This window comes from Strix aluco, chromosome 4, assembly GCF_031877795.1.
Source record: "Strix aluco isolate bStrAlu1 chromosome 4, bStrAlu1.hap1, whole genome shotgun sequence".
Classification (NCBI taxonomy): Eukaryota; Metazoa; Chordata; class Aves; order Strigiformes; family Strigidae; genus Strix; species Strix aluco.
Genome location: NC_133934.1, coordinates 88854853 through 88867565, shown reverse-complemented (window position 1 = coordinate 88867565; position 12713 = coordinate 88854853). Strand labels below are relative to the sequence as shown.

Sequence of the window (12713 nt, the reverse complement as noted above, 5' to 3'; positions counted from 1 at the left end):
AGAAAGCCCTCCTGGGGCTGGGGGACTTTCTGCAGGCACCGCGCTGTCCCTTGTGCCTGTGGGACCTGCTGTCCCCACCTGGTACATACAGCTAAGGAGACAAGAGATTTTATTGTGTTTTATTTAGTAAAATGTTAAAATAAATAAATACAAATTGATCAGATGCTCTGTACCCCCTCCCCCCCCAACTTTAATTTGCTAAAATCTAAACACATTTGTACCAAAACTGAAACCACAAGGGACTTGAAGGCAGCAAAGAGACTGCAGATCACTATGAGCATCAGGCTAAAAAAAATAGAGATATTTAAAAAACCCAAACCAGCTCACGAGTCGGCGTTCTCATGATGTGATTCTGTGACAACAGAGCAGTACCAGTCAGAAAGGGCATTTTACACCAGGGCCTGCGAGGACGGGAGATGGGTGGGGAGAGGGGCAGCACAGGCGGCACCACCTCACCGAGGGCAGAGCCGTGGCTTCGCCGTGTGGAAACCTGGCCAGGAGACAAGCTGCCACCGTCCCCTCGCAGCACCAGGCCCGCGGCTGCAGGGGGGCTGCGCTGCCAGAACTGGGGGCTCTTCACCAAAAGCACCTGGAGAAGTTGGGCAGGCTGGGGAGGGACCGGGGCTTGGCCACGGCACCCTTCAGCATCAGCTCCTGGTCCGACCCCAAGCCAGGGCTCCCGCTTTACAGCTTGGTCTTGGGTGAAACGCTGGGGTGTGGGGGGACGGGACGAAGCATGACACGCAGGCGGGGTGGTGGTAGCAACAAGTCTACTGAGGTGGTGCCAGCACGATGGCAGGAACGTGAAGCTGTGATTGAGGCCTGAGTATTTTCTCTATACAAGCAGAGCTGCCTTCACAACCCACCTGCCCTCGGCTGCGGACGACATGGTGGGTGTTTGCAGATTAGAGCCAGTCAGCCCCCAAAAGACAAAACACCGCGTGGGAAGCCACCCCACTGCTGCACCAGACCTCCCAGGCAAGCAGCAGCTCATCACCACTTCTCTGCGCCACGGGCTCTGCTGCTGTTGATGCAGCAAAGTTGTTTCCTTCCTCTGCAGGAGCCTGAACAGGTTGGCGCTAGCAATCTCCCCTGTTATCTTGCTTCATCTTTGCTTACTGGAGTTTGCAACCCGTGCTTTGCTTCTGTGGGACTATGAGAGGCGGCCAAGACACCTCTGCCAGCATAAGAGGGTTCTTGGTGGGGGCCCTGCAGCTGTAACTGGAGCTAAGCAGCTCATGGGACACGGCTGCCTGTTGGCCCTGGTTGTGTGGGGCTGCCGGGAAGCTGCCCCAGCCTCAGGGGCTCACACGGTAGCAAAAACCCTCCTTAAGGAGGGTCTTGGCTGCCTGTCACATGCGGCATCAGGAGCGACTCCGAGACAACGTACCTTCTGGAAGGGAGAGCTGACGGGTAAGACACTACTCCTGGCTCTAGAGTCAGTCACTGTTTTGATGCCAGTGATAATTAAAGAAACGTATGAGACTATCATTAGAAATTACACATTAGCCCAGAACAAGCAGAAACACGCAGCCTCCTGCCGCACCCACCACGGAGCACGACTGTACCTCTTTCAACAGCACCTGCTCCCAGGTGCCCGCAGCCCACAAAAAACAGCTCTTGCCATGCCAGAACTGCCAGTACCCACTTTACAGAAGGGAATGCAAGGCACGGAGGGCTTGCTTGCTTTCTTTTTTAAATAAATGCCCTCCCCTCCTTTCAATTTTGGCACGCCCCACCTGGGAGGCCAAGATCAGGACAAAGAGCAAGGGGAGCCCCTGCCCTTGCTTGCACGTGCGCAGCATCTTCCCAGTGCTGCTGCAGTATCAACCCTCAGCGCCCGGGATCCAAAACCAAGGCTGGCACTAAGCCTGTGCCAGTGCTGGACCTGCGTCTGCCACTGCCTCCCTTCCCCGCCTGAGCTACACCTCCAGCACCGTTCTGGTTGCTCACTAAGAAAAGGGCTTTCTCGAAGCTCAGAGGCAACAGTAGTTCATTTCTTTTCCAGCGACGCAGCTAAAAGGAGGCAGGTGAGAAAGGGGCAGGAATTGGTCGAGGTCTACATTTGCCGGTGTAAATTTAGGATAAAGGAAAAAGATGCAAATTCCCCAGGTGGTGAAAACTCTGCTGAGCTGAGCGCCAGCAGACTGATATTGCTCGCTGCTGCTGCCCTTCCGTGTCACCTCTCCACCAGGACACTGAGCCAAGCTCACAAGGCTTTTGAGTTCCCTAGGCACTCCTGATGATAGTAAACATGCCCTTAAGTACTTCTTCCTTCCTAGATGGGGACTGGGCTGAGTTTCTCTGTCTGAAGCATTTGACACCCGCTTGGGTACTACAGAGTGAAGAAGAACAGACGCAGAGCTTACTCCCTGCTAGCACACGAGAGCTGCGACAGCTCTTCTCCCAGGAGGGCGCCCCTTGGGCTACTGCTTAATGTAGCCTTGATGCTACCCTCGGCTCCTGACGGGTTATGCTGAGCTTACCACATGGCCTTGCCTAGCTGCATGGGTGAAGTGCCCCTTTGCACGTGTCCCTAAAGAAACCAGATCCTAAGAAAACAGGGAGGCATTACTGCACAGAGGGGTTTTGGCACACGACTGCCAGATGTGACCGAGCAGGAATCTTGCACAGATACTCCAAGAAATGGCTGAGAAGTACCTGAGTCACAGGTCCTGCCCAGCGTCATCTCCTCCACTCACTCGGGGCTCAGGGCCTCTGGAAGCTGATGCTGGTTTCAACTAGGCTGATGGTGACACTCAAACTAGGAAGGCGTGACCACACTGGCAGAGCTGAACCTTTAGCTAGTCTCAGGAGTATTTCTAGCCAAGAAAATTTTTAATTAATGTGGTCCAGATCGGAGTGGGCTCTGGCTGCCCCAAGGTCTGCTTGATCAGCCTTATCCCACATAGCAGAGAAGTCAAAGGCAGCTCTGGTCAGGATGGGATCACTCAGCAGCAGAAGCAGAGCTAGGGATGACTCGGTGCCACTTCATTCCCACTCTGCTGCCAAGAAGCTCTTTTCTCCCACCGCACTTGGTCCCTTTGGAATACAGATCACCCCAAATCAGAAATCGAGGTAGGATAATGAGCCTTTTTGTTCTAGTCTTTCCACTGAACTTTCAGAGCCTGTAACTTCAGGAATACTTGTCTCTCACAAGAGAGCCCTGTTTCACTCCTGGATTTTTCCTACCCTCACTTTCCCTCCTTCCCATCTCTTTCCATTTCTTCTCTCTGCTCTGCTTTACCTTACATAATTTTCATTTCCTTTGCTCCTCCCACTTCTTCTCTTCTTTTCCCCAGTCTCCAGCCCTGTACCCCTCCTCACTGCCCTTGCTTCTCAAAAGAGGCTTCTGCCCTTTCCTTTGTCCCTGCAGCACCCAGCTCTGGCCCGGGGGGATGAGAAGCCCTGGCCTGGCTGCTCTCATGCAACACACTCCAGGGACTTGCAGCGCACATCGATTTTCACAGCACCGATGCTCTCGGCAAGCCTGTTTGCTGTTCACTACTCAGGTAGTTTAGTAATACTGACAGGGGATAGAGACAGACCCTCACACAGGTAAGGTCTTGGTTTTCTGAAACAAGCCCACATCTTAAATTAACCTCTAGGAGAGGTGTTTGTCTTTTCATGGGTCTGTAATTACCAAGCTTACCAGTGCATGGTATAAATAATTTTCTTTATTGGCAAGTTTCAACTATGTGCTCAGCCTATACAAGACACAATGATGCAGAAAGTTCTTGTCCCAGATAAAAGATAAACACTGGGGAAATGGGAGCTAAAGGTAAAGGAGAAAGAGAGTCATATTTTTCAAGTATTACATTCCATTCTGTAGGTGTTACAAACAGGACTGACGCTTAAAGAAGGATCTGAGTAAGACGGCAATCACCTGGAGACAAGATGTCTGCAGCTCTTGTGTTTTCCTGATCCCACCTGATTTTTAGGGCATTCCCTGGTCCAGGTCTGACCACTGAAAACAAGAATCCACCAGTGTGTCACTGTGAGGCTTGCTCGCATGCCCTCAGAGACTAGGACCTAGCTGGCTGCTGGAAGGGTTCTTGGGAGACCTCTTGCCTTCTGAATGCCAGAAACTACAGAATCCACATAGTGCTTGGGGATGGCCTTTGCTGAGGTAGTTTGTTGGCCAGGCAAGCCTAAGCGCCAAATGAATTAGCTGCACGACAACACATCTTCCTCTTTCTCCAGGTTCCTGACTCTTCTTCTACATGTCACAAAACTCTCTGCAGTAACCCAGCAAGGTTGAACTTGCCCTGGATCTTCAGAATCCCAAGGGAGGACAAATGGAGGTGAAGAAGGGTCAAAACAGCTCTGAAAAGACACAACAAATTCTGCCCAAAGGGGCATGGTCCACAAGGAAGTGTAATATCGGTATTTCAGTGGTTAACTGAGCAGCTCACTGAGAGAGGCCCTCAGTAAAAGAGTGAATTTTGGTTTGACATCTGAATATGATATTTTAAAAACGTTTTAGTAAAAAACATGTATTCAACATTAGTGCTTCAGAAGCAAAGAGGGCAGGGTGCAACCCAGCTGGGGAAAAAAAGAGAAACGTGTGCACTGCAAATTCACAAATATTTTCCACTGTATCCACATGAGAAGTGAGTTTTAGTTTACTCCCTGTACTGTGGGCTGCCACAGCTTGGTGGGGCTAAGAGGGAGATTTCACTCTGGGTTCTCCTGAATGCTGACCATGCTGCTTTTTGGGGCTGTCTCTGCAACAGTACAGGGATGAAGATGATTTGAAGCCAAAGGAGGTCACAATTAGGGTTCACATTTCTAGACAGCTGGAATACAGATTCGCTTTCTTAAGCCTGGTCAACTAGGAATGATAAAATACAATACTGTTTTTCCTACCAACAACAAAACCAACAGATCTGCCCATAAAACTATCACCTCTTTAATTTCTAGGTTAGTGGCTTTTAATTCATATCCCCACTGACAGAAAGTTGCTTGCAACAAAGTCCTTGATTTGCTCATGCAAACCGTTAGTTCATCCCACCAGCATGGCAACTCCTGGCTAATGATGTCCTCAAAGAATCATCCATGCTACTCGCCCTACCTGCCAATCATCCCTAGCAGCATTGCCTTTATCACGTTTTGTACAGCACTAAAACCACTGCTGGCTCTAAATGGAGGCAATGAGGATAATACTAATTCTTCTAGCCAGGTTGCACACTCACTTTCTCACTCTGACCACAACACACTTTTCCAGCTGTTTAAAGAAGAGATTGCAAGGAGAAGGGAAAAAACTACTTCTGCAAAGCTTACTCTATTTCTGACAAAAGAAGCAGGGTGACTTCTCAAAGCCCTTAGCACTGGGCTGAGAGCCAGGACCGTCTCTGGTATAAGCTTCCTCTGTGGTCTCATCTCCTCCTCTATAACAGAGATTTAAAAGCCACTTATTTCCCACCAATGACAAGCAATGACATAAGAATTAGTTAATATCTTGATGGTGGTTTGGAAATACAAAACGCCAGTCATTATGTCAGCTTCCCAAAGAGCAGAAGTTTTAGTACAAACTCACTCTATCTCAAATATTACATGAGAAAAAAACCAGATCAATCCAAACCTAGAAGACGAGCTTGAGCTGTAAGTTGTCAGAGTTTAAATTTCTCCTTTGCTTGGAACCTCTTAAAGCAGCTAGAAAAAAAAATGTTCCTCTGTATTTAGCAAATGCCAATTCCTCTTCCACCCTATTGTTGCTAATTGGGCAGAGATAACCCCAATTTACTTGTGTCTATGTAGCAGCATCATTGCCAGTGTCAGTGCAGCCCTGGGAATGCTCCTTGTCTATTGACTGATGCTGCTGCAGAGCCAGGAGGGAAAGCATCCAAACAGGATCAGCGGGAGAGAGGGGGAAAACTACTTAGCAGCATCAAAAAGTCTAAGTTAAGATAATTTCTCTGTCAGGTAATGATTAACTAAAGGCATCCTTTTACAGTCTGGAACACAAATGCTGTAACAAAAGGGACAGAAGAGTCTATACCTATCTACTCGGATTCTGGAGACAAGCAGATGCCTCAGAAAAGCAGTAACAGCTCTTTTAACATGTCCTGGCTGGTTAACTGCACTCAAAATTAAATATGGCTACCAGTGAATTTCACTTCCATCCCCTCCTGAATTGGCAAAGAAAACACAAGGGCTATCAAGTCTTCAGGCATAGCTTGCTATCCCCAAATAGTGTGGTGCTTCCCAGAGAGCTCTGAAGGTAACACCAGAAATAAGAACACGGGAACCACAAAGACTCAGCGCACCTATCCAGGAACGTACTCGATGCTTCAGAAAATTATGTTAAGAATTACCCAAGTGGCCAACTAGAGAATAACCTCGCCAAAATGGCAGTTTCTCCTGAGTATCTGGCCGTTAGCTGCTGGCTCATATTCTAAAGAAAGAAGGCTCGCAATCAGTTTTTCCTCTTTATCCCTTGAAATACAGTCCCTTGTTTAAACGTTACACGTTGCTGGCCCAGTGCTGCGCTGTGGTAATGACCCCCACTGGTAACTGGGTTGATGCAAGGCCATTTTTAGTTTGCTCAGTTTTGACATCGCCTGCCCAGCTGTCTCCCTGCCACCTGAGCTATCTTACCCCTCCAGCTCTGCTAGTTCCAGAACAGAACTCAAACATCAAAAGACAGAGTCGAGGTTATCACAGGTTCAGCTGAGAAGTGCACGTAAGAGTCACTTTCCCAACTACAGACAAATGTGAGAACTCTGGATACCAGTTCTGAACTCAGAGCTGAAAATAGTACACACTCCTGCAGGAGGAATAAAAGTCCTTAATAAAGGGCAGAAGGGCAACCTAAAGGAGAGGGAAGAAAACAGCTCCAAGAATCCCACAGAAGCATACTTGGCTGTGGCAGCAAAGAGACTCTCTCAGGTTATGTAGTGTCTGGAGTATTCACTTCTTGCTCAGAAATGCATCCTTGAAATCCAAAGCTTTTCTATCTTCCACTAGAAACAGCTGAGCAGGTCTGGCTCACCACCCAACGCACGCTCTCAAGGGCACCACACCGGGGCCTCTGCCTCACATTGTGTGTGTAGTGGCTCAACTCTGCTCCCACTGGAAGTAAAGGGACTTTTCCCAGTACTTCCAGTGGAAACGGCATTTGCCCAAATGTTTATGTGCAGTAGTGAAACTAGGCAGCTCTGGGACACAACCCTAAGTGACCAGAATCAACACTCTAAACTGAGACAGACCTCACAATTACAGGAAGCACAAGGCAAGCTTTGCTATCTAGAGTGAAAAGATTATACGTAAGAGATGAACTCCTTAAACAAGAGGGTATAACAGAGGGCGATTTCAGTCCAGCCAACTCACTGTCTTTCATTCTCAAGCTCTAATCAGTCCGTATCACAAAACTACAAAAGCCTTAAACAAGCACACTGCCAACTGCTTTTCTCTGGGTTACAAACACATGAAAGAATGGGGGAGATATGGCAACAGCAGAGACAAGCCTGGCAGATCCTCCAGGTGCGGTGAGATCAGCACTGTAGGATTTGATTCTCTTTAGAGTTTAGCCAGTAGCATGTATGGTATAATCTATGGAAACTGTCCCATTGGATTTTAAAACACAAACACAGCAGAATGTCATCATAAATAAGCAAAGTCTGTGTTAAAAAATTCTAAGTACACAGCATTTTCTCCAGTTCTGACACCTTTTTAATAGAAATCACTTGTTTAGGAAACAAATAGCACTTTTGTATTTTTTTTTTTTTTACAATGTTTCTTACCTTGATCTTATTTTAAGTAACACTAGGAAGACCTCAATATCTTTTATTTTCCTTTTTAATTTAAAAAAGTTGTTTTTTTTCCCCCAGATACAAAGATTTTGCCCTTGCATAAAAAAACAGTGCCCAAAACGATGACACAAGGACTCACAAAGACTCACTGTATCTCACTGACACTATTACTTCTAATCTATACCATGCAAGGTCCCATCTACCTCTTTAATTAGACTGTCAGCCTGAAAAACAGCTTTTCTATTCCTTATTTAGTTCTTGTTACCAAAAGAAGAGAAAGGAAGTGAAAGAAAAGGACATTTCTCTGTTCAGTTCACACATCTGGGTCATGTGCTACTTTGTTCAGGATACCTTTGTTGTTTATAGAAAAGGGTTGGGATCTCATTTTCAAGTAATCGATGCACACTTTCTCTTGGGACACCTCCATCCAATGCTCCAAGCTGACCCTGGATTCTGGCCCTCTATTTTCCCATTCCCAACATAGGCTTTCTGGATGAGTGTGAGGACCCAAACCAATTCTGCAAAGCATGTCTGTTGTTTAATGTGAAGAAACAGGATTAACCCAAAGCTGTTGGGACAGTAGATCCTCAGCCTGTACATGTGCTGGTTACTCAGTGAAAAGTCCATCTCCTTTCCTTTTGTACATCTCCTGTCTAAACAATAGTAAATACTGCTTATTTGATAGACTTGTCCCTTCTGGGCACTGGGATTTGATAATTTATATTTCTGGTTTTTTGGTTTAATAGTACTGAGAGTTTAGAAACAGGAAAAGCCCACAGGCTCTTTGGACTTGTTTTTGTTTTCCCCTAGCTAAACAAACTGTTCTGCAAATAAGGATTTGAAACCTGCTCTCCTCCCTCATCCCTGCTCCTCACCCCAAACAAAAATAAAAGAAACCTATAGTGGCTGTGGAGGCTGCTGCAGGCACACACTGGTGTAAAATATAGAGAGAGTAAATATATTATTTCACTTGGCATGGTGCTGGCAAAGAACCCCCAGCTGGCACTATTCATGTAACATGATCCAAACTTTGCATTACACACAGAATAAGAAGGATCAATTGGCAAACTCCGGTGCCGCCTGGCACAAGCATCTTCACGCTCTCTCTGGAACCAAAGAACTAAAGAATTCTGCACTTTCCAGAAGAAATCCGGTTTTGCTTTTCTAGAGTTTCGTTATTTTGCTCTTCCGCCTCGCCGCCACCTCCCTTGGCTCCTTCTTAACTTCACTGTGTTATTTAGTCTCATCGCCCTTGTTACAGTTCACCATGCAGCTCTGGGAAGGGGAGGGGGCTAAGGTGGAGGTGGCAGCATTAGTATTGTTAGTGGAGTCCATGCCGTTGGAGATGGCTACTGAATTGACCTCAGAGTTTATGGGTTTTGAAAGGTCGATGCCTTGGATGAGGCGGATCAGCTGTTTTACCTTCTCCAAGGAGCTGTGCATCTCCTTCTGTTTTGCAAGGATGGTATTCTTCATTTCCATGCATTTCTGCAGCAAAACAGAAAAGCAGTAATAAGTTCAAGCTTATGAATGAAAGAAGGTAAGAGAAGGAACACGATATTCACAGATCAAAATGTAAGCATGCAGAAAAGACTGCAGCTACAATTTCACTTTCCCAGCCTAGAAGAAAAAGAGTCTCAGGGCTGTGTTCACAGGAGAATTCCTGTTTGCAGGCTGAGGAATTAAATTGCCAGTATGTAGCTGTCACCTGGTATGGCCCCCTTTCATCCCAAGGTGTTTTGCAAATGAACACAGCTCCATCCTTTCGTGTTCCCTTTGAAGGGAAACTTCCAAGTATATGTTCTTATTATTTTTTCTATTAGTATTGCATTGCTGAAATTTCTTTAGCTCAGATCTGCAAACTCAGGCATCCTACTGCAGCTGACTGCTGACAGTGTGTGTGCATGCCACTAATGGGATACAGCCTTTGCTTTCACGTACATTTTAGCAGGAACATCACTTCCTCCTCTCAATAAATAAAGGGGCACTTGAAAAGAAAAAGAAGCCCTTCTTCACTTGAAAATCTTATTTTGTGACCACTTCTTTCTCTTAGAAGCGGTAGTAACCTAGCTAGCTCATCAGTTAAGAGTCAGGGTAAGATAACTTTAAAAAAAGCCCACAAATTATGTTTCAAGGGTGAAAAACTGCTTATATCTATATTTGAAACTCTCAAAAAGGAGGAGATGGTAGCTATGTCTGTAACATTCAGGTTCTTACACAAAGATGGCAACCTTCCTACATTTTTTAAACCTTTTATCCACGCTGATCTCCAGACACTGTTGGTTTCAGCTTTACTATTTTCACACGCAGCTCGTGGCATCATAAAAGCACCACAAAATTTAGACCTAATGTGTCTTTTTTTGGCAGTTCCAATGGAAGTATGAACAATTACCTGATCATAGAAAATAAAGCATTCTCCTTACCTACTGTGAATCCCTCATGTTAAGGGCTTGTGTCTGCCTCAGTACATCACTGAGAAACAGTGCTCTAGTGCTGCTCAGGTTATGGCCAGCTACTGCTAACCAGAAGATGACAGTTTCCAGAACTGCTAACTAGCATCTCTCACCACTTGTCTGCTCACCATCGTTTTACTTGTATCATCAGGTTTTAGGGGTCTATAAACATGCGACACTTACTTTTGTTCTAATAGGTAAAGACAGGCAGACCAGAAAGTGCATCTGTATTTGAAAAGAAAAGTCCGTACTTATCATATCCAGCTTTACAGATGCTGCCACACAAGAGATTTCATTGTTTTTCATGCTGTGTTACTGGCTAGGGTTACACTCAGAGAGGGGCACAAACTTTACACTGGCAACTCAAGAGCCCGATTTGCATATTAAGGTGAGAATAGAGAGATAATTAATATGTATGCTCCAATTACTGAGTCAAACTAAGGTGCAAACTACAGCTTCTGGTTTGAAGTATGCCATCATCTAATTAATATGATGCAGAGGCACGCACAGTGCCCAGCTGCTGACTGCCAAGGCAATGTGTCAAGAGCCTGAGAGTCAGTCATGAGTAAACGGTCACTTTTGTATTAGGAAGGTCTGGAAAGCACACCAAGACTCTTATTACACACAGAGGCCCAACCATTCTTATTTAAGTGAGCCACTGGAGAATCTGACTTAATCTACTGCCCACAGACAATAATGCTCTGGGTCATGTTTGTCACCTGCTGATATTATAGATCACTGTACGTCTACAATATACGGTCAGCATGGATCATGTGTAAGTGACTCAATGTAAGTATATGATGCCTGTATTTCATTCCTGCTCCCCAAAGTCCTAAAAAGCAAAGGAAAAAGCGCTCACTCAATTCTCAGTAAATCCAGCGGAAGACAGGTCTAGTACGTGGAGTCACTCTATAGTTTTCTCTCTGCGTTCTAGCACCAGAACACAGGTGCAGAGTTATTAGGGAGGGCAATGCTCACCGTTATAGAATTGCTGAGCTGTTTGACCTTCTGCTCTAGTTGTTCTCTTTCCTGTTTTAAATCTGAACTCCATTTAAGTAGTTTCTGTTTTTCCTCTTCTTTTGCTGCAAAACAGAATATTAATCAAAATATTTAAAATGTTCCTTTTACAACAGCGGATAGAGGGTCTAAACTGTTTCATGTAAAGAGGGTAATTGTGTTTAAAGTCAATTCAACAACTTGTGCACTAAACCACCCCCAAAACTTCACGTACATACACAAGCATCACAGAAGGCTTAACAAATACTATTTTCACTTCACTAATGATTAAGGTTCTTCCCCTTTAATTTCCTTTTGTAAAGGAAGTTCCATTCTACCCCATTCCTGAAATAACATCTTCCATTATTAAAAGTGAAACAAAAGTGTTGTTCTCCATTTTCCTACCTGCTTTATATGCAATATATGAATGAACAATTGCTAAAGTTCCTGGCCATGGGATTGCTTCTTCCTTCTTTAGCATCTGAAAGAAAAGTGTTCAGAGATTTAGCTGGTACACAACCTACCTCTAAGAAAGCAAAAAGGAGAGAGAGGAAGAGGGAAAGACTGAGGATTTTCTTTTATGGCTATCATTAGCCTCAGCCCTGTTAACATGAAGCTTCACAGACTTGTTCTGAGACTTAACAGAGGGAATTATTCACAACTGTATTGTGGCTCCCACAAAGCAGGCCTGTTTCTTACAAATGTCAGCATTTTCTCAAACTCCCTCCATAGCCACAAATAGTCTACTAATGAAACTGAACAACTTAAAAGAGGAATGAAAGGATAATATATCTGAACTCAAACTTGCCAGGAGACATAAACATTATTTCATAGTTCAGACAAATTGCTGATCTTAGTCATTCTGGGAGAAAAGTTTTCATGGCACAAAACAGTCTCCACACCATACATTCAAACACCACATTTCCTGGCTAGTAAAACACGAAACTGTCCTATCTCCCCTTCTTATCAGAATCATCTTAATAGAGCTGTCAAACTCTCTTTATAAGGGTAAGCACCATTTATGTCCTTCAGATCCTTCCTACATATTCATTCCTAACAAACTTTATTTTGAGAGGAAAGACATGTATTTTTAATTAATGAATCAGAGGGGTGTCCCAGAAGATAGAGGACTCGGTCACTTTACAGTAAAATTACTCAAGATTTTTTCCCCCTAATTTTGTGGGAACCTATCACAGCAATAAACAGGAGGGATAAGGTGAGAGTAGGCAAGAGCAGGAATAGGGAAGTGGTAACACACCCTCCTCTCTTGTTGCCACTGACCAAGTCACTCGAATTTTACATTTTTGTCCTTCTGAACAGCATACTGTACATCAGGCTGCTTTCTTACGTTACCATCTGGCTAACCGAAGGTCACGCGGGCAACCAAACAATATGCTACATTAGACAGAACACTAACAGCTTCAGGCTGCTGATTATCAGCAATCCTTTGCAACTTCTGGTGTTCCATGTAAGGGTTAGGAATACGATAGTTTACTTCTTTGTCTTGTAA

The 12713-nt window shown here is 45.1% G+C and overlaps 1 protein-coding gene across 10 annotated transcripts in view; it reads right to left on the bottom strand.

Moving 5' to 3' along the window:
* Nucleotides 1-7651: 7651 nt before the first annotated feature.
* Nucleotides 7652-12713, bottom strand: part of PHF21A (PHD finger protein 21A) — a 133769-nt gene continuing 128707 nt past the window's right edge. For all 10 annotated transcript variants that reach the window (XM_074824095.1, XM_074824088.1, XM_074824092.1 and 7 more), the window contains 3 exons: nucleotides 11609-11684; nucleotides 11186-11289; nucleotides 7652-9242 (listed from right to left, as the gene is read on the bottom strand). In XM_074824095.1, coding sequence (XP_074680196.1) covers nucleotides 8988-9242; nucleotides 11186-11289; nucleotides 11609-11684 — 435 coding nt within the window. In that variant the 3' untranslated portion in view covers nucleotides 7652-8987. The remainder of the gene's footprint in view (nucleotides 9243-11185; nucleotides 11290-11608; nucleotides 11685-12713) is intronic.